This window comes from Crocodylus porosus, unplaced genomic scaffold (assembly GCF_001723895.1).
Source record: "Crocodylus porosus isolate Cpor-Errol unplaced genomic scaffold, CroPor_comp1, whole genome shotgun sequence".
NCBI lineage: Eukaryota > Metazoa > Chordata > Crocodylia > Crocodylidae > Crocodylus > Crocodylus porosus.
Genome location: NW_017728923.1, coordinates 18,575,594 through 18,601,097, shown reverse-complemented (window position 1 = coordinate 18,601,097; position 25,504 = coordinate 18,575,594). Strand labels below are relative to the sequence as shown.

The 25,504-nt window shown below is 42.5% G+C and overlaps 1 protein-coding gene across 1 annotated transcript in view; it reads left to right on the top strand.

The window, feature by feature from the left end:
* The window catches only part of SNX29 (sorting nexin 29), a 445,875-nt gene that overhangs the window by 183,052 nt on the left and 237,319 nt on the right, over positions 1-25,504 (top strand). The window contains exon 16 of the mRNA XM_019540166.1: positions 25,097-25,213. Coding sequence (XP_019395711.1) covers positions 25,097-25,213 — 117 coding nt within the window. The remainder of the gene's footprint in view (positions 1-25,096; positions 25,214-25,504) is intronic.

Sequence of the window (25,504 nt, the reverse complement as noted above, 5' to 3'; positions counted from 1 at the left end):
CCTGCCATGGCAGGGGGTCGGACTAGATGATCTGCTCAGGTCCCTTCCGACCCTAGAAACTAAGAAACTATGAAACTATGAAAGTATAATATTAAAACACACAGAATTTTTCATTTAACTTATATGTATTATGATAGTTGAACCATTAGCTGTTTCAGCTGGAGTTTGAAGCATATTAGTTTTAGTATATTCTCCAATCAGTATTGCATACCTAGCACATCCACCAAAGCACTTATGCATACAGCTAATTTAAGTATATGCTTAACACTTCTGGATCAAGGCCTCATAATTGCATACTTCTCTATATGGTGCTAATACGTAATTAGTTTAGTGGGATTTGTAGGAGCTAAAGGAAGGTCAGGTTCCTTGTTGATATAATGGATTTAGACACCACCTCAGAGAATAATGTAAGTTGTTTCCTAGTTTGTATATCCTAGTACTGCAAACTAAAAAAGCAAGGAAAGTTGCAGTTTTGACATTCATTACTCCAACCAACCTGTAAGTACAGATATATTCTTTTCATCTTCCACTACTTTCACCCCACACCCACAGACCACCCTCTTCCTGAGCAGTGTGCACTTTTGAGCGCCATCTGTGTGTGCTGAATATATTCATGATCAGTATGGAATGGTGTGCTTTTTTTGCACTGCAGTATACATAATTCTGTATGTGCTGTGTAATTTTCTGTTAAAAAAAACGCATGGGGGCTAAGACATACCCTTGTTTCACCCCTTTATTGATGTTGAAGGTGTTTGATTCTCTGCTTTCATATGCTACAGTTGTCTTCATACCTTGATGTAATGAGCAAATGTTCTTCTTGAAACTCTGTTGAAAGTATATCCTTTGAACTCTGTTCTCTCTAGTTGTACTTTTGTGCAGACACTACAGAATACAAATCTGCATATTTATATGTAGCAATGGTTTATATTACATTTGGAATTAGAAGATGGGGGAGCCTTTTATCCCTCTGTTTTCCTTCCTAAGTCACCACTTAGTGTGCAGTGATGCTTTAGTCAAAGAAATGAAGTCCTGGGTTGCCTTATTCTACCCTACAGGTAGGCAACCTGTAGTACATGTGCCACAAGTGGCACAGGCAGTCTTTTAGTGTAGCATGCAGCAGGTCAAGGAGTGGATAGGCAGCAGAGCAGTTAGTATATCAGAACCAGAAAGCAGAGCAGGAGATTGGGCAGGGCAGGAGAAAGAGGTTGGAATGGCATCTGGGGAGGGTGTCAGGCTAATATGTGCCCAAAATTTTGGCTTCCACTGCTCTACACCCTTCACTCTTATGTCCCCAAAGCTGGGAGCCTCTCTAACCCAATATATTTTTTTGTTTTAAAATAAATCAGTGTGGAGGTGGGGCAAAATACAGCCTGCCGGTCAGGTCTGGCCCACCAGGGGATTCTGTCCAGCCCATCCAGTCCAGGCAGGGGCCTACAGCTGGTGGTGCATGTGGCTGGTTTTGTCACCCCTGGGCATATGGGACTCAGCTTCTTGGCAGCCCCCGCAGCAGCAGCTCCTTACAACTACTGCTGCCTGTGTCACCACCACCACCACCAGATCCGGCCCTGCTCACTAGACACCCTGGCCCATCTGCCCTGCATCCATTGCTGGGGGCACTGGACTATGGAGGCAGGGCCAGGACCCTCACAGGCAGGATGCACTCAGCCAAGCAGATGGGATGGGGCCACAGGTGGGGAGGGAACGACTGGGAGTGGGGTGGATGGCCAGGGCCAGAATCATAGAGCAGTGACAGCATGGAGCCAGGGCCCAAGGCAGGTCAGCACCTGACTCCTGGCCCACAACAGCTCACCAGAATTCTTGAAGTTGTCTTCCAGCCCAAATAATTGCCCACCCCCAAAATAAATGCTAATAAGACTACCTTAAATCCAGTGGTTTCTTTTCTTATTCTGGAGTATTTGTAACCTCAAATTGCAGCATCAGTTAGCCACTCAGTGGGCACGTCTACATGTTCATTAATGCACTTCTTAATGAAGTACTAAACTAAATGCACAATAACTACAATTACTGCGTGCATGGTTTTTTAGTGATCCTTACTGTGCAGTAGCCTAATACTACTGTGCAGTAGCGTATTAGCATGGTTTTTGCCTGGAACGCTAGTGTGCATTAAGTGTCTCATTGAGATGTGCCTAGTGTTGAGCTAATATAGTTTCAGGCTATGGACAGAAATACAGTTGAAGTGCTCTGAATTCTGAATGCTTCAAATTCAGCACCATGCTGAATTCAGTGCCTCCCACTGCTCTCCAGTGCTGCTCTAGAGTACTTCAAAATGGCCATGGAGGCATACAGAGGCACCAGAGGTTCCCAGGACAGCTGACTGCATTCAGTGAGTAGCACTCATTGGCTTTCCAGCTCATCTTCCCAGGTCCGGGGGGTGGGAAGGGGAGCGGTGCACTGTGGGATGCCAGGTATTGTTGGAGCCTTTTAGGAAGTGCTTCAAAAAGAAGCAGTTCATAAATCTTTTCCACTTTTTGAGGATCATTTCTGAAGTGCTTCAGTCATTTTTCAAGAAACAACTTCACATTGCTGTGCACATCTGTATCCTTGCTTTTGGGAGTGCTTCAAAGGCACTTGGAGTACTTCAGATTGTATGTCTACCCAGGGCCTTGCATTATTCTTCAAAATGAGAGGGATGTAATTTCTCACAGTATAAATGTGTGTGGAGGGTCCAGCCCTTAAGACGAAAGGATCTTTCAGGAGACTATAGTGGGAAGTGGGTTACTACTTGTTCAGGTCCTGAGTGAGTGTGTAAACTGGGATTGCTTGTTAGCTGCCCTCAGCCCCATTGAAGGGTAAATAGATGTTGCTATGAAAGAGATCTGAAGAGCAGCTGGAGGCATTCTTTCCTTCCTACCTCAGCAGCCATTTGTCCCATAAGCTGGCTATGCGTTTTGAAAACTGAGATCACAAAAGATTTAAATTATAATGGTAATTCATGTATGTACTTCATAATTGCATCATTTTGTTCTTAGAGACCTACAAGAAGCCCTTCCACAAGTGTGTTCATCATTGTTGTTTCCTTTTACTGAAATGTGTGATCAAACTCCATGATCAGTTGGTTTTCTGCATGTTCCACAAATGCATTCAATTAAAGGCATGATAGGGACCAGCAACAAAGTTATTACATGTATTTTGTGTAATAACTTTGTGGCTTATTCTTGGTTTTATCATGCCATTAATTAAATAAGCATATGGCCGCTACAGTCATTACTTTAATATGTGATTAATAAGTTAATCGCATCTTAAATGTAAAGTGAGGGGCTATAGAATGATATTTGAAGGTAGGAATATCACAGTGTGTCAAACGAGCAAGGCCCAACCAGGTTGTAATTAAGAAGGAACAGCTAGAGTGATAGCCTGGTTTGCAATGCATGGGGCTGTTTTGGTTTTTCCTCACACCAGCGTATCTTCAGCCTCACCCTGCAGCTCACTGGTGCCCTGCCACTTTTAAAAGCAGGGCTGAACAGCGAGGCTGAAATTCAAGTTGCTGGTGCACAAGGAGCTATGGATTACCTGCACCATGGCATGGTTAAAAGCCTTGCTTTTCAGCACATATCACTGGTTGCTCATGTGGGTCTTTGCAGTGTAGCGCTAAAGATCCTAGCATGCATTGGGATTTGAATTTTATCCCAGATCCCCAAAATTACGACTGACACATTTTTTCCTAGATCCCCAGATCCCTATCATGCAGCTAAATTAATGTTTGCCAGTGGTCTTGCCATCTCAGATAACTAATTTACAATAAGATTTCATATCTTTTAAAAATTAACAGATTCCATTGGACTGGTTTCTAATGAAATGGGGGCTAGAATTCGATTCTGGGTACATATCTTCATTTTGTCCTTCAGTTTCTTCGTTCTTAACAAAACAGGATGGATTTAGAAGATAAGATCTTAAATGTAATTCTTTTTTACTATGTTCTGCTCTTGGCTAAGATTCTGTAATATGGAAAAAATTCAGGTTAACCTTGTATTCCTATTTCTGAAGAGAATCTTTTTTTGATATGATTTGCATGACTTTTAAAACAATGTAGTGTTAAAGTACAGTTGGCATAGGATTTGGAATTCTCACACTGTATCTTTCTTTTGCTGATATAAAATGTGCACACAGAATCTTCTTCTTGTTGGCATATAATGTGCTGCTTCTCTGCTGGTTCTTTAAATAGAAGCCAACTGCTGGTATGATCTTGGCACGTAATATCGAGCCCAGATGCCGCATTCTGGAATGAGTTTCTTTCGAAATGGCATCTGTATGTGACCTCCTTCCTGGCTGCTCACACAATGATTGCCTGCCAATTCTGTCAAGCTAGGATTATCCAGGTGCTGTATTGCATTGCTCCAGATGTTTTTATTTAGACTCACTGTCTTAATGAGAGTTGATGTTCCCTGAATAAAAAGAGAACACCTATTCAGAACATCGTCCAGGTGTCTGTTTTTATATGATTTTAGATAAAGGTTTTTACATTTACTGCTTACCTATTCATTGAACTCTGCCCGGATGTGAATTTATTTCTTTTGTTGTATGGTTCTCATGAACGTTCCTTCTGTATGGTCTAAATGAAGAAAGATTAGAGATACAAGTAAGCAAAGCAACTTAGGTAAAAAGATATGGCATGAACCTGAGTCAGCTGAGAGCTCGTTTTTGCATGAGCCAGTACAGCATGTTGTGGAATGCTCTTATTGATCTGTTGCTGCTGAAATAAATAATGATATAACCAGCCTGGTGTTGAGGCAAACCCCTTGCGGATGTAGCAAATGTCTCAATTCATTAGATGTACTTCAAATAACGATGCTGCTTGGATGTCAAGGAGCTACTTAAATTTTCAAGCTTTTACCACCCACACACATTTGCCTCCTATTCTGGTAAATGTCTGAATTTGTCCAGTAGTTAAAATGGATGTAATCCAAGGTTTGACAGCATACAGTCCACAGGCCAGATCTGGCCTGCAAAGGGATTGATTGGATCCAGCCTGCGAATGCTTGATTTGGTCCACATAAAAAATGCACTGATTCCCCAGTCTGTGTTTTGCTAATGGCATGCCCATCACCTCTCACCTCTCTAGCCAGCTGCTACAGCACACACAGAGGGCTGGTTTTGTTGCAGCCTCGGCTCGCTGTTGCTAGAGTGGCTGGAGGGGAATTGTGGCCTATGATACCAACCTTATTGCAAGTTATGGCCTGCATTTGCAAAAGGTTGGTGACCTCTCATGTAATCCATTGTGGACTACTTGGGAAGTTAATTATTGCTGGCTTCTTTTTCTCTTACTATGTAATCAGATGTTTTATCTAGGTGTGTAACTTTTCTATGTCTTTATGTGCATAATTACCCTAGCATTGTTTTGTTTTCATGGTTAAGTAATAACTATGGAAGACCTGATATAATCTAATAAATGAGGTCAGGAGATCAATTAATTTACATGCTCTGTTGTACTCATGGACAGCAGAAGGAGAAGTATAACATTATTTATTTGTGTCCTGGATAAATGTGATTTATATTAAGGACAGAGGTCCTTAAAAAAGCATCCTGTTTGCCAGTTTTCAGAACTGAACCCTTTTGAGATCTAATTTCAGTTACAGGCAGTCCTTGACTTAAAACTTTTCAAGTTACGTTTCACGTTACAACGTTTCATGCTTACGTTTATAAATTGACACCTTTTCAACTTTATGATGTCAGCTTCGACTTTACAATGCTTGATCCGATGCAATGCCATGCCAGCGATCAAGTTTGCTGCGTCACTCATCTCCCTGGAGAACATCTGTCTAAACTTCCTTGGACGCTTTCTTTAAGAAATCAGACAAGACTCCAGAAGAACCTGCAGCTAAGGCTCCTGAGAAGACTCCAGCCAAGAACCCTTCAAAAAGTCTAACTAAGAGCCTTTCAAAAAGTCTAGCAAAGTCACCTCAAAGAAGTCCTTCCAAATCAATATGATTGCTATTTATGATATAAATACATGAATGTAGCTATATTACTCATCTATAATCGAGTACAAAATTCGGGGGTATTTTTGGTGAAAATAGGGTATCAGGCCTTGGTTCAGGAACCAATCCCCCATTTATAGCATTGTTTCTTATGAGCAAATTCGGTCTAAGTTAACAACGTTTCGACTTAAATCGTGGTTTTCAGGAACCAATTGTGTCCTAAGTCCAAAGACTGCCTGTATTATTAACTTGGACATATAGGCACTTATAAATTATTGATCCTGTATTTTAGAAGCACCAGTATTCTAAGTTGTTATAGCTTTGCAATGGTGGTATCCAGAAGCTTATGAAATGTAGGAAAACAAGTACATTCCATGGGTGACATGGAAATATGTTGTAGTTCACTATGCCTAGTTGTAGTTCACTATGTATTTGTACAAACAGTGTTTCAGCAAAGGGTACAGAAACAACCTTTCCACTCCTCTGACAAATCACTTACTACTTACATTGCATGTAGAAAAACTTGATTAGTGAAAGTCATGGTGAATCCAGAGGACAGCAACAAATGCAGGATGAAACCTATATGAATCAGCTTAAATTCAAACTGTTTCTCCTTCATTGTTGCAGGCATATTCTTGTTTTTCTTAAAGAAACCCATAATTTTCATATTATTTTTCTAATTTTTAGTACATTATTGTATTTATGGAAAAATTGGTACAATTTAAGGACCTCTGTGTTTGCTGATTTATGCACATTGACATAGGTGAAGGTACAGATATGGAAATCAGCCAGAAGAGCCATCTGCTTCAGTTAAGTTTATGGTAACAATGGATAAGAGGCATATATTTTGATAACCTCATTTGCTGCTGTTAAACTTTTATTGGATTAGTGAGAATTCAGTATGTTTTTGGGAATATGAAAAAATATAAGTATTCTTTATTAAATGAAATGGAAATTCAAACAACCAGAGAAACCAAACTTAACACAGCCAGTGTTGTTTAATAACCTCTTATGATTTTCAGGAAAGATTGTTGATAGATGCTGGAGCTTATTGAAAAGATTGTTTTATTAAATAAGGCACGTAATAGATAAGATCAGTTCATGCTCCCATGGGACTGCAAATATACCAAATATTATCAATCTTATTCTTTCTTTACCTACGTAAAAATGAAATATGTGTTTAGGACACAGCTGGGACACAGCAACTTAATCTATTTCAGACATATTGATTAGAAAGAAGGAAACTTGAAAGAATAACTCTTTGAAGTCATGGTAACTTTGAAAGCATTTTCTATGTGATCTAGTCCACAAATTGAGGTACTTCCTTCTTGAGTGAAATTTAGGGTTTGTTCATCCTACCATATTTATATTTTGTTACGCTGAACATAAAGAATGTGTATAGACATTTGCTCTCACAGGAGAGTCTCCTGGGGTAATTTAACTTTGTTTCCCCCAGGTTATTGTTCTCTTGGAGTGGCCATTTCTGCTCTGGGAAAAAAGTCCTGAACATCTGTACATTCCTCGTTGGCAATGTCTGTACATGGCCAGTGTTCATTGGGCAAAATACATATGCATTTACATGTACGCATGTTGTACTTAAATGTAAGTAATTCAAAGATGAGGGTGTTATGGCTGAAAAGTTTTATAGCTTCATAGTAGTTAGGGGTCAGAAGGGACCTAAATAGATCATCTAGTCTGACCCCCCGCCACTGGCTGGAGCACACGCTGGGATCACATGACCCCGGAGAGGTGTTCATCCAACCTCTTTTTGAATTTACCCAAGGTAGGAGCGAGGACCACTTCCCTAGGAAGTTGTTTCCAGATCCTAGCCACCCTAACAATGAAGTAGTGCCTCCTAATCTCTAACCTGAACCTATTCTCCAGCAGCTTCTGGCCCTTGCTCCTCATCACCCCAGGTGCTGCTGGGGGGGAATAGGACCCTTCCTATTTGCTGCTGATCTCCCCTAATGAGTTTGTAGGCAGCCACCAAATCCCCCCTCAGCCTCTGTTTGCTGAGGCTGAACAGGTTCAGGTCCCTCAGCCTCTCCTCATAGGGCCTGCCCTGTTGCCCTCCAACCAAGCAGGTGGGCCTCCTCTGAACCCTTTCAAGGCAGGCCACACCCTTCTTAAAGTGCAGTGCCCAGAACTGGATGCAGTACTCCAATTGAGGCCAGACCAATGTCACGTAAAGGGGGAGGATCACCTCTCTGGATCGGCTTGGGATGCATCTTTGGATGCACAACAAGGTGCAGTTGGCCTTGCTGGCTGCGGTCTGCCATTGGCAGATCATGTTCATCTTGGAGTCAATAATGACTCCAAGATCCCTTTACCTCTCTGGTCACAAGGGGGGAGCTATTACCATCTGCCCACTTCCAAGTGAAATGAAAAACTTTTAAAATGGTTACAAATTTTGTGTTAGCACAGGTTAGTATGGACCGCAGGATAATTCCTGTTCTGACTTACTATTCCTTTTGCTTCTGGAGAATACTGACTATTGTAGTTGTAACTCAAGGATGGTAGTTTTGGTAGTTCTGTCTTAATCTTCAGTGGTGGTTTATATGTATATTTATCTTGAAGGGACAAAATATCACATTTCTTTTTGGCTAACACGTTAAAATAGCTTCTGTATTGTTCTAGTTATAAGCTGACACCACACTTTCAGGTTCTGTTTTAGGAAAAAGACCTTTTTCTCTGAATATAGCTTGATTACTACAGATAAGACTTTATAGACTCTGACAGGAGAATCAGATAATCAAGAAACCACACGAAGAGTTAAAAAGCTAAACTAAACAGTGCACTGAAAATATATTCTGTCTTGGTATTTTTATTTTATGTTCTAAAATACGATAAGTACAAAAGTCAAGTCTGTAAGGGGAAAATTATAAGTTGACCCCTTTTTTAAATTGAATTGTGTTAAGAGCTCTTTTGGAGGGGGAAAAAAAGGTAGACTTCTAATCAGAACAGTACAGTAAATGGTAAACATTTTAAAAATACCAAGTCTTGAAATTAGTTACAGATAATTTTTAAGTATGATTTGTCAGCTTTCAATAGTACAATTTCAAAGCTTTTGACAATGATGAATTGATTATAATGGAAAACAGAGGTTCTTAAAAGCTAAGCTATTTATTTAGGGCGGTAGTTCTCAAACTTTTTAGGCTCTGGGTAGTTCTGCATAACTTTTTTGGAATTTAGCAGCATCCCAGCTGAGGACCACTGAGCTAGAATCCAGATGGTGTCAGGTGAGGCGAGGTAGTACCTCATTCCAGTGTGTCGCATATACTGTGATGGTGACTTTTTCCACCTTCTGCCATTTCCCTGCCCCTGGTTTCTATCTGAGGGGGCCCCTGCTACTAGGGCTGCTTCTACAACTTATGCCAGCAATAAGAGCTTCATGCACCTGTGGGCCCTCTCACCCACTCTGGAGCATGGGAGGAGCTGGGGTGGGGTGAGCTGGGCTGAAAAATGTGACTCCCATTCTTCCTGCCTGTGGCAGAGCATGCTGCTGGGAGCAGAGTCTGCCAGGGTACAGGGAGCAGTCATGGGCTCCTCTTTTATCACTTTAAGATATTAGTGCACAATCTTTTGGCCACATGGGCTAGATGAGTGGCAGAGGGCCAGTTCCCGGGCCAGATCCAGCATGGGGTTGGTGAACAGCGTTGGTCTGTAGGTATAAACCTGAGTGCCAGCCCATCCTTGCATGCCGGATCTGGCCATGAAGTAACTCTGTGTGCCCATACACAGGGCAGTGTCATCTGGCTTGCATGGCTCCTCATGGGCAGGGCTGTCCCTGGGGGGAGGGTGAGTTGGGGTGACTGCCCTGGGCCCCACGCTTTGGGGGGCCCTGTGGACAGTGCCATACAGGCTCCGCTGCCGCCACTGGCTTCTGCAGATAGTCATCACTCGCACCCTCTGGATCTGCACAGGCTGATATGCCCCAGGCCCCGTACAACCCTAGGGACGGCTCTGCTCACGGGTGCAGAAATTTGATGGTGGGGGAGCAGTGACAGTATTCAATTGATGTGTCTCTGTTCATCATGGCAATTAATGCAGCCACCACTCTCCCACTGCCAAATTTCTGGATGGAGGGGACCAGATGTTGCCAGCTGACATGGCCCCACGGGCTGATTTGGCCTGCAGGCTGGAGGTTGAGCCCCACTTGTGTTTGTAGTTCAATTGTAATTGAAGCTATTTGTGATAGCTGTGATACCATTGAGCATTCTAGTCACCATTAGAATTTATTGTTATTGTAGTCTTAGTCTGAGGTATAACTCAAGTGTTGCTTTATGCTGGTTCTGTCTGCACACAGAGACATGCACTTACACCTTCCCCGCCCCCCGGTCAAGTTAAGTGATGTTTTAAACTTCAGATATCAGTTCCATCTGGGGTTATGAGTTGATTCTTGATGGCTTCTGATTATTAAGCTAATGCAGTTACAGGCTACAACTTAAGTTAGCACAACTTATCAACCACTATACCAATAATTCTTTCTGGTTAATATGTTAGTGTTGCTTGAGTGGAGTTATTTGACTTAACAGTTGTAATGAAAACAAGCCCTTGGGGATCTTGTAAAATTGGCTTCTCATAAACTTAAAAAATATTGCACCAATTCAGATTGCAGAAAATGCTGGACAGTAGGGTGCATCTTAGTTTTTTTTCTGATGTACATATTTAATAGGCTGCGCCAATATAACCACAACATATATCAAAATATAGAGCGTGTTTTCAATGTTAATGGAACTAATAGAAATACAGTGTAATGGATACAACTTTTGATTCCACCGCCCAACCTGTATTTTCTGACTCCATTTTCAATATTGTAATGCGGTGAATTTATGATGAAGAATGCTGAGTAGCCTGTTGACTCTAGATAGAAAAACATCAGATTTTAATTTTTTTAGGAATGAAATGGCTTACTCGTCTGTTGACTGTTAGTAAATAGGTGAAAAATGTCAAACTATTAAGTAACTTAAAAAATAGAAATTGTGAAAACAGTAACTGAACCGATAAAAATAAACCCTATGGAACACAAGAAATAAAACCTTTCATCATATCCACCTATCCACAGCAGTGATTTTTCTTGATATAGATAACATCTTATATTACCCTCTTATCAATCAGTTTGACAGTTTTATGATAAAGCCTTAGTACATCTTACAGTTCTTGGTAGCTTTTGACAGTGGAACAGATTTTATGGTGTTTTGCTGTACCATGGTTACTGGCAAGTTATTGGACTTTTTAGGTCAATACATTGATTCTAAAGAGAGAAAGGAAAATACTTATGATTCAACTATGTGATATAAAGCTTTCCAGAATGATACATTTTATACAAGCATCTTCATATGGGATGCATTCTTGTTAAATGGATTATATCTATTGAAATAAGTTTGCAGCATATGTTCCTAATTTCACTGCTTGCTGTAGACTATTGTATATGTTGCCTAATGAATCTTTAGTTTAAAATGTGTAGGGTTTTAATTAACATTGCCTTTTGAATATTTAATATTAAATGTTGACATTTGTTTGAAGCCTTCTGTTTGCTTTTGTAAAAAAAAAAAGAGGTGTAAATTCTGAAGTTTATGGCGTAATAATATTATTTTACACAAGATTTTTTTTTTAAATGGTGAATTTTAGCAGGGCACTGATAAAGATTTTTTGGCCAATACCTATGGGCAATTATTAACCAGCCATATCAGCCAATACTGATCCAATAGTCGATTTACAGGAATGCAGCTGGGCAACTTGGAGAGCAGGGATGGCTATGGTGAATTTTGGGGTGGCTATAGCCTATCCTGTATCCACCCCTCCCAAATCTGCTGCTGCCTGCCCTACCCCTGCCTGCCCTGAGTGCAGTCGTGGCCCAGCCCCCGCTGGGAAGAGACTGGTGCAGCCCCTAGCCCTGAGTCCAGAGCTGGCAGCCCATGCTCACCTCGCACACAAATTGGGGGGGGGGGTGCATGCCCCCCATGCCTCCCCTGAGGGTGTGCGCACCAGTGGGGAGCCATGCCCCCTCCACACACATCCTGGATCCCTTCGGATGAACCACCCATGGTTCTGTCCTGCTTCTCGCAGGGTTCCATTCACTGCCTTGGCTTGGCAGTAATTGCACCTGCGCCAGCCCTCGCCCCTCTCACTGTCAGGGCCTCAGTCTGCCCCCCAACATCCCTTCCCTCCACAGACTTACTGGCCAGATGCTACGTTCCAAGCTGCCAGGCTGCATTCCTGGCTGTGTGAATGCACATGGCATTTTATCATAGGCATTATTGGCTACTCCAGCCAAAAAAAGCCGATTGTTGATAATGGTAATTTCCTTTTATCAGTGCCAATCCCATATGCGACCGATATATCATTGCATTTCTTGTGAATTTTCAAAAAACTTAAGTTGCTGCCTTCCTTTGGGATAAAATTTCTCTAAGAATTGTGTGGAGAGTAACTGAATTGGGACAGTAAACAGCAGGTGAGAACTGAGATCTGGATTTAGTAAAATGGGTGCAAAATCTAGTGGAAAAATATATATCCTAACATACTGCACACATCTCTTGTCAGTTATAGGAAGTAAGTACTTACTGTCTACAGAACTGTCAATTCACAGAGTAGTAGAGGTGATTAGAGGATTTGTCATCCTGTTAGCCTAGATTTTAAATTAAGGGGAAAAATGGAGAAGGGGAATAGTAACTTTTTAAATAGCTGACTTGCTCCAATTTGACTCATTTTGAGAAAAATGCTGGTTAATGTTGCTCCTATGAAGGTTTGGACATTGAAAGGAAATATAGTTAGTTTACACTTGGAAGGAATACCTGTTTAAAATTTCCATCATGTATCATTGGACTATTTTTTCCATTTAATTAAATTTTACATGTTGTGCAACTATCAAGTTCTGCAGATTACTTTGCTGTAGAGTATCCAGTAACTATTTATGAGTGCACAGTTTAAAAGCAAATTTTTGGGAAGTATTATGTAGCAGATGTATAAAAAAACCCTGTAATTTCTTGATTGGGTGCCATTCTTAAGAACACATAAAGTCAGAAAAGTGATTAAATCTTAGTTGACAGTTGAATTTTGCTGCCCTGTGTGGGGTTGCATCCTTTTTCAGGGTGCTGAGGCATAGGGAGGCCATCAGCTGGTTGCTAGGGTGCTATGTCATGACAAGCTCTGTGCCTCCCTGCAACCTGGCATAGTGCTTGCCTTGCCCCACTGTTCCTGCAGGAGCTGTGGGTCCAGGCAGCCAACCAGCTGTGCTTGCCTGTGCCTGGCTGGGCTGATAGGGATGGGGGAGGAACCCTCCTAACCCCAGTTGGATTACATTGTTCCTGTTAAAATAATGGTGTCATTTGGATCTCCCCAGTTCCAACAATCATACATCTCGTCATGCATAGCATGGCAGGATGTGTGTCTAAGCTGCTATGGGCAGATTCTGGGCAGGTCACAGCAGGGCATGTTTGGTCAGGCTAGTGGGGCCGACCATTTTTCTTTTGCTGCTGGCATTGGCTAAGGACCCATTGTTCAGGGCCCTAGTCTCTGCAACTGTCAGGCTAATAAATAACACCCCCAGGTCACCCTGGACTTGTCAGAAATGTAAAATGAGCAAAGAAAGCTAAGCTAATAAACTAGCACTTAGCTGTCTTCCAGTTGGTCTTCACAGGCTTCTTTCTGGCCACCAGAAAGAACTTAGAGGCTTTGCAGAGCATCTGGGCTTGTGCAAACAAATAAAATGAACAAGCAAACAAACAAATGAGCAGGCAGGAGGCCTGCTTTAAGGCCAGTCCTGCTTAACCCCTCATAACTCCAGGTTCCAGGGAGCTGCTCCTGGCCAAGTACAGCCCCTTGAGGCTTTTTTCAGTGTTTTTTATTCTTCACCTTGCTGACGTTGACCCACATACCCAACTCTTCCTCATTCACCATACCTGTGACAGCTCCCTTGCTGGGAGACTCACTGTATCCCTGGACCCGGTTACTCAGCCTTCAGTGAGTACTTCCAGGTCTGGGGTGGGCATGAAGAGGTGCTTCCAGGGGATGGGGCTGTTCAGACTCCCCTGCACCCCTAATAATAGGGCCCTGCCCTGTTACAATGTTACTGTTGGGATTGGGATCATATCCCATTGCACTAGTATTTTAACATCTGACAGCATAGGTGGTGGGAGAAAATATTATTTATCTGACTCCTGCCCCTCCCTCCTACAGGGTCATTGCGGGGCTGGCACGTGCTGGTGTTCTATGCAGTGGTAGAGGAGTGCGTGGTGGGGGCGCAGTGCTTAGTGCAAAGCTAGTTCTCTGAGGCAAAAAATTATTAATTGGGGCTAGTGCATTTGGGCCCATGGGATTTTTTTAAATCCTACTTTCCATACTTTGTTTTTTTCTTTTCATAACTATGTACTTCCACATTACACCTACCCCAGCTACATATAAGTAAAAAAATGTCTTGGAGGGGAAGGAAATGTTTTCTGAAATTTAAGCGTGGGCTAATAAATGCCTATGCAGGAAGGTGAAAGAAAAATGTACTTCTCCCTTGTTCTAAGAACATCATCTCTGTAGTAAGTCTAGTTGCCTTACTTTGGCCCCAAAAACATAATTTTCTGAAGTACTAAGGTACTTTTTAATCACTATATCACTTTTGTATTGTGTAGCCAATCTTGTTATCTAACTCCCCCGTGACTATTTCTGCCTAAAAATATAATATCCTGAATATGTACCTGTATTTAAAAAAAAGTTCAAAATATCTCAAAACAATTTAAAAAGTTGGTATTGTTCATATTTTCAGAGTTTATACATCTAACTTTTATAAACTTTCTGAGCCAAGTCCCAAGCTAAATCCTTTTTTAAAGACAGCCTGTAGCAAATGAGCAATATGAATCATCTCCCTTTGCTTTAGAGTTGGTACAGTATGTAGGAAAGTGTTGTAATGAATTTTTATTAAGTAGTGCATCTTTCTAGCTATATGCTTCATTTGATTATTCAAGGGCTGAGTCATTACTAAGGTAGGAGGCTGATCCAGTTCAGAAAAGAAATGTAGTTTTTATGTGGTTTCAGTCCATTTCATCATGATATTACTTTGGTCCATAGAAAAAAGAAATCACATATAATCTAGTATTTTCATATCCAGTGTACAAGTAATGAGAACCATTTGGTGCTGAAATTTTTCTTCCCAATTTGTACTTTCTTGCTGCTAAAGTCACTTGCAGAATAGGCACATTCACAAATCTTTCCATTTATATAGTCTCAGTGACATTATCTGCTATAAGCGTGTCTTCATTGATTTATCTCTGTGATTCAGCCCCTCCCTCAATATTTTTTGTTATGATGATAATCTTTTATTTCATGAATATGATCCTTCTTAAATCTCCTATCTCAAGAACATTTAATCCATACTCCTTAAGTAACTGTAAGATATTGAGGCTTCACTCTTACTTAGGTAAAATTTCTTGAACTTGGCTCTACAAAGGAAAGAAGGGCACTTACATTCTTAGTTCAGTGTTTCTTCAACACATGCTTTAGGTTAAAGAAAACATGATGAGCTATTGTTAATAACAGCATAAATAAAACATGATCCTAGGATTGGAAAAATTGTTGTTTGCAATACTTGAGTGCTGTATCAGAGCAGGTAGTTGTTGGCACTGGATTTATGACCCAGGTACCTTGTTCCAAGACCCAGACTCTCAGACCAACCACGACCTATTCATTTGGTGAATTTTATTGATGCACAGTGATAGCAGATAATAATACAAGCAGTTCTACATCTACCAGTCCCAGGGTTCATAGGGTCAAAGAATGTCTGTCCTGTATGTGAGCTTCACTCTGAGGTTCTCTCTTAAATGTCAGATGTCAGCAGTCTGGAGGTGAGAGGCTGAGGCCTGTTCCCTGCCCTCCCCCCCCCCACATAGGGTGGATGAGAGGGCTGGTGATGTGCCCTCTGTCCATAGTGGCGTTGGATTCCCCTCTCAGGAACCCTTTGCTGCTCTGAAATCCCTCGTTTTGTATTGTTTTCCTTCTCTGATGACTTTTCATCTTTGGGTATCATTGATTGGTCTCCCTGTGGTCATCACACTGTCCATGTTCTGTCCTGTCAGCCTATTCCTTTGTTTCACAAACCCATCACATGCACGCATCTTTATTTGGGCTTTTTCAGGGCCTCTTCCTAATTTGGTTTGTCCCGGGGCCTGGGGTAACAAGGAACACTTACCTGCAGCCCAGGACAGGAGAGACGCGGAGCCGGAGAGAGAACCCGTGCGGCTTCTTAGCCGCCTCTTTGTACAGCTGTGGCCAGCAGCTGACGTCGGTGTCAGATGCTGGCCAGCAGATTTAAAAATGGCGGCTGCCACTCCGGAGGGGGCGGATAGCCTGGAGACCAGACTGCTGTCAGGTCCAGTGACAGCGCGGACTCCGCAGGCAAGGTGACGAAGAGCCAGCATGCCGGGGGGGAGCAGTGGCCAAGGAGAGAGGCCCGACGACCGGGACATCGGTGGGTTGACCCAGGAGTGACGGATCGGGTGAACAAAGGAAGACTGGGGCAACCCAGGAAGAATCGGAGGACCCCGAAGTAAGTGCCAAGACAGTGGGTGTGGGCTACACCAAAGAGGGGGTGAAGGACCGAGGACCACCCGGCTGGAGGGTGATCAGGGCAGGATCGTCACCAGAACCGTCAGACATCGATTGAGGGGCCCGAGCGGGGCAACTAGAGAGCGACTGAGGTCATAGGGATCTGTGGTCAGGGACCTGGTGGAGGGTCAGCTAGGTAGTCAGGACACTAGAGTCCCCGAGTGGAGCACGAAGCACAGAGGTGCACAGGGTGGAGGGCTTGTGGTGAGGGGCCTATAGAGGTTATGGCTGAGGCTCTTGTATAGGCTTGTGTGAACATGCACAACCTCAGGGTAGACGTACCCTACGGGTATTTGGGGCTTGAGGACGGGAACTGCGTTAGAAGCGTTAGGGACAACACTGGGCGAGCACGAGGAGGCGGAGCACCACAGGTGGCGTGAAGCCAGGGTGTAGGGGTGACGGAGCCCCGTGAGCAACCGGCGGGCCAGGCCCTGGGTCACCGAGGGACCCGTGAACTAGCCCCACCCCACTGGGGAACAATGAGTCGTAGCAGGCGAGAGTGGGGTTGGCGACGCGGGAGGACGAACTACCCTGGTGACGAACAGGTCCGGAAGGGGTGGAGCCAACCGCCAGGAGGGCAGAACTCCTAGGAGCGGCTTGAGAAGGCCTGTTGGGGACATGGTCCATCTACCAAAACCAGACATTCCAAGGGCTCTCCAACTGACAACTGTGACCTGGCCAACGCAGCAGAGTCCCTTATCTCATAGAATCATAGAATCGTGAGTCGGAAGGGACCTAGACAGATCATCTAGTCCGACCCCCCCCTGCCATGGGCAGGAAGGAGCACTGGGGGTGGCAGGGGTCATAAGACCCTAGCCAAGTGCCTATCTAGTTTCCTTTTGAAGATTTCCAGGGAAGGTGAGAGCACCACCTCTCTGGGAAGCCCATTCCAAGCTCTGGCCACCCTTACAGTGAAGTAGTTCCTTCCGGGGAAAGTCTGTTCGCCAGGACCCCCCTTGGAGTCACCAGGAACAATGGCCATAATCTGAGGGAGGATAGGTTTAGGTTAGATATTAGGAAGAACTTTGAATTTAAGAATTTAAGAACTTTGAAAATAGGTAACAAGTTAATTGGACAGTAAGTATACAAAGAAAAATGTATACAACTTTAGTTATTCACTTGATGTTGTTTTCTGAATTTTTTTACTCCATTTTTTTCAGTATATCATTTGTCAGTATACCTGTGTGAACATTATTAATCTTGACATTTTCAGGTCTTTTATTCATCTCTTTTTTGTTGATAGCATAATGTTGATGTCTTTATATATTGTCAGATTATATCCCCTACTTATGTGCAAATGAATAGAATGCTGCTTTATTTGCCTCTCCAAAAGTTTGTCTTTGCCTCTTTTTTTCAAAACAACTTACTGTACTCCTGAGGCCAAATGGATAACTAGTTTATTAAATAAAGAGAAACCAACAAGATGGGGTCCATTAGGGCCTAGATAGGAACACAGGACCACTGTAACTAGGGACAGACATTACACACAAACCTGTTTAATTGATCATAAACTGGTTTGAACCTGTAACAGAACAGACATTCAGTGCACATAAACCAGTTTTAAAATGGTCATAGCCAGTTTGAGATAAACCTGGTTGAATGTAGTATAAGACTTAACTGATTTGGCTCAAACTGGTTTATGCATTGTCTGTCCCAGGCCCCTTGCTGGTTTAAATAAACCAGACTTCCCCAGCATCCCGGCATGCTCTCTGGGCTGGCTGGGGCTCTGCTCTCTGCTCTGGGCTGGCCCCTCCCCTCTGCTGTATAGACGGAACAGGGGCAGGGCATGGCCAGACGCTGGCCTGACATTGCCCCTGAGGCAAATTCCTCCCTCCATCTGTCCCCTCTCTCCCCCTCTGGCAAACCCTGGGGACCACAGATGGGGTTTGCCAGCTCCAGCTGCACCTCCATGGCTTGCCTGCAGCCAGGCAGGGACGGAGTTAATTCCTTACTCTGTCCCCTCTCGCCCCCATAACTCCTGGGGGTTGGCTGCAATCTCTGCGGCTTGTCTGCAGCCAGGCAGGGAGAGGATTAAGTCCACAGTGTGTCCTGGAGTAGGGGTGGGGGGGGGGAGAGGCAAGTTAGTCCTCTGTGTGAAGATCCAAGATCTGCACCTGTGAGCCCAGACCTAAGGCCTGCAGGACCAGAGTGAGAGGTGGGAAGAGTTGGCAAAGACCTGACAATCATCGCACATGTTGGAGATGTAGTTAATGGAAGTTGCAGACAGCTTCATAAAAGAATGCAGAGTGTGCCACGAGATGGGAGAGGCCTAGCTGATGGCAGGTATGCTAGCCCTTGCTGGTGCCTGGTTATGCCCTCTTCACTCCAGCAGGGAGGAGTGCCCTTGGAGGGCATCTCTCTTCCCTCCCCTCTTTGGCAGTGGCTGGCAGGCATGCTCTAGTGCCCCCTGGCTTCTGGCTTAAGCCACTGCAGACATGTGCCTACTTTTCCTGATTTAACAGAGCATGTCTGTCCAGTTATTAATCAGTTTAAGCTGCACAGCTTAGACAAACCTGCAAAGAGTGAATCATAGATTTCATAGATTTCATAGACATTAGGGCTGGAAGGGACCTCGGGAGATCGAGTCCAGCCCCCTGCCCAAAGGGCAGGAAGTCAGCTGGGGTCATAGGATCAGTTCAGGCTCAGGCTTTTTGAATGTCTGTCCCTAGCCTATTAAACGTTTGGAGACTTGGTGAGGAGAAAGTGATTGAAAGTGTGTAAAATTTTCCCTAAAAACTAACCATAAAGGGGGTGCACACTGGAAAGATTCATGTAGAGATTGCTTGCCTGACCTGAACTCTGTCCTTGGAGTCTCTGCAGAGGGAGGCAATCCAAATGTAAAACTCCTTTTTATGGCATTTTTTCTTGATGAACAATACTAGTATTAAATTCAGAAAAAATACTGCATAATATAATACTTTAATGTTAATATAAGTTTTTGCCATTATCATTTACTCTCATTACAACGTGTGGAATGTATGTTTGTTATAGCCGGGTCTTGAAATCTGGTATCTTTCATCAGTAACTTATACATGGATCTATTTGAAAGGTTTGTGAATAATCAAAGACAGCTGTTCTTAATGATCTGGGATGCATGATGTCAGTGGTAGTGTCTTAGTTATATATGCCTCTTTTGGAGGAATAGACGTCATTAAACACCGTTAATCCTACGAATGTAACATTAAAGATGAGTAGTGATAAGCTGTAAAAAACCAAGAAATTTGACAGATCAATTCCAACAGCAAAACCTTGCCCAGCTTTATGTATCCTACAATAAATACCAAAAAAATACATGTGCGTGCTTCCTCAAACTAGCACTCTAATGCAAAACCTTACCAGTAGCTTTATCAACTGGTCAGCATGTCCATCTTGCATACATTTCATGTATTTGAGAAGATACTCGCCCTAGTGAGACTGAAATCATTATTAAGGTTTAGTATTAGAATGCAATTTTGAGGAGAAGCTGTGTTTTTGGGCTGGAAATGAAAACCTTATGAAATAAATCAAATACATGGGTATGCATGGGTTACAGCATACACTTTAAAAAGTTATATCATTGATTTGTTTTGAATTAGTTCCTCTCATTTGGTCCAGTATTATCCCTGTCCATCATATTGTTCAGTTGTTAATCTAATATTGTCAACAAACTTATTTGACTTAGTTAACTTATATATGTTCAACTGGATTTCTGTAGTGGGTGTTTGAATGTGCCATTATGTTGAAGTACAACTGTAAACTGCATTTGAGAGGATTATTTCTTATATGTTTTGTTTAATTTCTAAGAATCTATTCTATCCAATACATTTTTAAATCTGAAAATTTCTTCAATAAATCTGATTGTAGAATGTTTGTTGTACTCCTAGTGAGAAGGATATTAAGGTTTAATTATTATTACTTTTTTCACAATTCAGTACACACTTCACTAGCAGGATGCTTCAGGCTACAGTAAAAAAAAAATGTCCATCCAAACAGAGGGGAGTACTTTATACTTGCAGTCAAAAGGGAGATGCCTCCTGGCAAAAAGTCATATTGATTATGGTCTGTTCTTCACCTTCAGATTCCATCCATTCTGCTCTTGCCCATATTCTTTGTTTCATGGTCTGTGATTATTGGAGAGGTTTAGCATTCTGCTGTTGTCTCTGATTGAAAATAAGGTGTGTTCACAAGTTTTTCCTGCTCAGTATAAACAGGCCACTGAATTGTCAGTATTTCTGCCTTTAATCAAACAAGAGAATGCAAATATTTATTTTTTAAACATAGTTTAGGTAATTATAGTTTGGTGTACAAATTTTGGAAAGGATCATATCACAAAATCGTAGTTTTATGGTTTCCAAATGCAATTCCATAACATTTGTGTTGATTAATGTATTAAGATGAAAGCGTGCTTATTTTGTGGTTTTTACTGAAACTTTATGTCAAAATAGAGAGAGTCATGTGTTTGTTGCTGCTTTTCTAAAATACCACTATCGTTTTAAGATCTCCATTATTCATATTGTATTGTCTTAATTGTGTATTAAGACTAATATTCACTCCAAGCTAATGATGTTAAAATATCTTTCATAAGCCAGATTTTCATTGAAATAATTTACCTCCAAGAGACTTTTGGAAAACTTCATGCATGCATGGGTCTAATTTTCCTCCTCCTTTTCCTGTAAGCCTTTCATATGCCTTCTGGAAAAGCAGTGATGCTTTGTCCAACTAATTGGATTTTCCTGGATCATTTACTTCTGTTTCAAAGAAATCTCCAGTCAGAGAAATTTGAGTCAGAGAAATTTTTAATACAAAAAATGCTGAGAAAATTTAAACAGATTATTCTCTATAGTCAAAGTACTGAAAGTTTTGAAAAGCAGGAATGGTTCAAAAACAAAATAATCTCTTCGTCATCTTTGCAAGAGGTAAATGTCAGTCCAACCACTCTGGCTTGGAATTGGTGGAGGAGCAATGATAGGGCAAAATTTTGAAGATGCTTTGTGCAGAAGCAGGAACCATGCTGTGTTAGTTATACTGCAGAAATTCATGTGTTTTTACATATCTTTTATTTTGACTAAATAAGCTTACTAATTACTAACAAGTGTTTCAAATTAAACTTCTTCATCAAGACTGATGTTGAGTGAACAATTGGGGTATGAATACATAATGCCATAATTGTTAGTATGGAAATCTTAATGTTTTGATCTTATCAAAAGAAGGAAGAATAGAGTAATTAATCAGGAAGTCTCTAATTATTAAATCAAGTGAGGCTGGAAGTGTGCTTCTTTAATGGGATTAAGTAAAACAGAAAAGTAAGACAGGAACAGAAACAAAGGCAGTAAATTAAAATTGCAGCAGCACACACAAACAATTTATATAAGATTAAATATACAAACCTCATTAATGCAAAGTTATTTCAAGACGTGCATAACTGAAGTGATAACTCAGCCATATCACAAGTTCTAAATGCTTTGTGAGTTGATATAAAATATTGCAGTACTGCTATTAAATTATTTAGTTTCATTTGTCTGGATAAATAAGTGATTTTGTTGTGTAAGATTTCTAACCAGACTGTGAGAGAATTCACATTGGCTTTTGCTGCTAACAGTAAAGTGGTTCTTATACCACCAAGGTATAGTTCATTTACTGGGCCTGCTTTATAGTTTAAAGGTAAATTCACAAAAGTGACATTTCAGAAAACAAATGAGCCCAGAATATTATTAAGGCATCTTGTATAGTATGCATGGAGAATTGCTTTATAGAGAGTTTGCTCATTTTATGTGGGTCATGTTAATGGTATGGGCCAGTCTGCTCTGTTCTGGACTCTGGCTGAAGCTGATCACCTAAAAATCTTCTTGTGCAGGAGAAAACTTTGCTGGAATAAGGTGGTGGAGGTTGCTCCTATGCAGTCTCTATTCTGCCTCCCTCTCCTCTTTCCCTGAAGTTGGACAAAGGGTGTAGCAAAAATGTATGGACTTCTGCCCTACAGTCTCCAACTTGTCTTAAGTGACTTAAAAACTGTTTTCCTACTTTCTGGAGTTGGTTGAAGTATACTAATGTTTAGTAGGTAAGGATGATAAAGTGGGTAGAGAAAAAGTAAGGTAAATAACTACAAAACAGAAGAAGAATTCCAATTTTGTACTGTGCTATGCAACTACATTTAGTCTCCTATTATTTTATAGACCGGGGTGGGGGTGGAAGCCTATTTGCCCCCATGGGCCAGAGCTTGTGATCTGGTCCCTACCATGGGCTGTAAATCCCACTGTGACGGAGCAAGCACCGGCCTGCCTCTTGTCTATGGGGCAGCCGCCCACCTCACTTACCTGCCATGCTTTGATGTAATAGTATTAAGATGTTAATGAGGTGACAGGCTGCCCGTTTTGAACCCTGATGTTTAGGGGAATATCTGCAGCTCTGTTCCACCCCTGCACTGTGGCCCAGTCCTTGCAGATGGACTCCCAGGCAGCTAAACTCAGCTATACCCTGTGGTCCCCTCTCTGGGACCTTCGGCTCCTCCTTAGGCCCTGGCCCTGTCTTAGGCCAGTTGGGATCCCGAGCCTGTTGCTTTTTGGGCGTCCCTCACATTGGGCCCTTGGCCCTTCGACTCCTCCCTGGGTCCTGGCCCCAGCATGGGCTAGTCAAGGTCCCTTGGGTCAGGTCTAAGGTGCTTGGCTGCTTTTACCCTCCCAACTCCACTGGAACAACTGACCCACAGGCCTCTCCAAGCTCTTCCAGATCTGGGCATTCACCAGCGTAACAGGGACTCAGGCAGGAGCCCTGTTACTTACAGTCGGGCAGGACTGACCCGACGATGAACTCTGCCAGGTGGTGGACAGTACACAACTGGGAAAAGTTCGGGTTGATTAGCCCGTGAAAACCGGGAGATAAAAGACGGCAGGAGAGCTTTGATTTTTGCCTTTGGGCACCAGAAGAAGCAAGGAGTGACGAAGCCCCGGAGAGAGAGAAGACTTACCGCAGATATAGACGAAGTCCGGGATGAGCGGAGCCCAGAAATACTCGAAACGGAGTATTTCCTGATCATAATACTGATCACCTTCACCAGTGAAGTATTTGGCAAGGATGTTGTTATCACTGAAGCTGGAAATAAAACTTACGCTGTGAGCAGTTGGCATCAGGGTGGCATTCCAGGAACAACAGTAAAACAGTAACCGCCTTTTTTTCCCCCTGCATCTCAGTCATGGCAGGAAAGTATGAAGAAGACATGAGGGTAAGTTTGAGTATCCCACTCACAACCAGCTAGGACTGTGTGGGGGCTGGAGGTTATTAGGAGCCCCCTACCCACCTTTCACCAGGGAGATTTGTGGTCCTGGCATTTCATAGGGCTGCTGTGCCATCAGCGGCCCCACCAGGCCTCCCTACCTTGGCAGGGTGCAGTTTTAGGTCACGCGGGGGACAGTGCTTGCCACTCGAATGCAGAGCCAAGCTACCTGGACCTGTGTTGCAGCTGTCGGCCAGGCTCTGCATGGCAGAATCGCTGCTGCTGCAGCTCCAGGAGCCCAGGTAAGGCTGCAGGGGCCAGCCCAATGCCTACCTTCCCAGGGTAACTTGCTGTGCACCAGAGCATGTGTGGCACAGGTGTTCCCAGGGGACAATTAGCGGCAGTGCAAGGTGTGACGCTGCTAGTGTCCTCAAGGAACCAAATGTCCATACCACGTGTGCAGCCTCTGGGGCTGAATCCAGCCTCTTTGCCAGCCAGAACCTGCCTGGGAGCTGAAGGTCCCTAGTGTAGACCTTTACAAAGTCTTGACTTAAAAATAGCTTTTAAAATTATGTATCAAAATAACTTGGTAGGTGTAAAATTCTAGAATATGAGCAATATATAACTTGGGATGCTTTAACAGTTTTTGCTGAACTATGATGTGAGAGCAAGATACAATCCCTTTTCCATTAAGGAAATGCTGTATTAACTGGACAGCAGCTTTATTTTCTAATTTGTAACAGTTAGTATTCTATAACAAGCTGTTTTCTCTTAGGTATTTTTGCATTATGTGTATGACAGTTAAGCTTGGTATGATTTATTTTGCTTTGTGTGTTAGTGGGTATAATTCTCCCCAAGATGTTGTGGAGTCCTTCATCCAAATTATTTCAGCTATCTGAATGATTTTTCAGCATGTATTCTCTAAAAGGGTTTTGTTAATGAGGACATCAAATGAGGGTTCCACTGGGGGAGAGAAGTCTGATGTGGTGTACCATTGGCAGAGCTGTATGTAGGTTACCTGTCTGCACCATTCTTAATTCAAATAGTGTTGTTAATCTATTACTTTTGAGTGCTCTTCTATTGGGAAAGCAATATAGCACGAGTCAAATTAAGTGTATTCATTGTAATAGTGCAATATCACTATCCAAACTATTGCATTGACAATACTGTTCATTAACTGGAAAGTACATGTTCTTTACTTTGGTAGTGTTGGAGTGATGCAACCATGATGGTCCGGGAAACATGCAAATCTCTCATATTTTTTACTTTATAATACCATGGGCATTAACTATATTGCTGATCTTTTTCAGTTCAGAGTGAAGTAGCTTCACCTCGGAAATTCTGTTCTCTTCACCTGAAATTTTGGTTCTCTGTCTTTCAGGTGGCAGAAATGCATGGGGAGCTTATAGAATTCAATGAGAGACTTCACCGTGCTCTGATGGCTAAAGAAGCTCTTGTGTCCCAAATGAGACAGGAACTCATTGATTTGAGAGGGCCGGTAAGTGTTTATATAACTTCACCATTGGCTGATTCTGAAAATAAGCAAATTTAAAGTAGTATGTTTAAGGGTTTTAAGGGTTAAAATACACGTGTCAAGAATTACTGAACTTTGATGTTTTATAACATGTTTGATTCTTTGCTGTTAGTTGCCCGGATGATTTCCACCCTAGAGTTCTAAAGGAACTGGCCAGGGTCATTGCAAGTCCCCTGGCACAACTTTATGAGCACTCGTGGTGCTCTGGTGAGGTACCGGAGGACTGGAAGAGGGCCAACGTGGTCCCCATCTTCA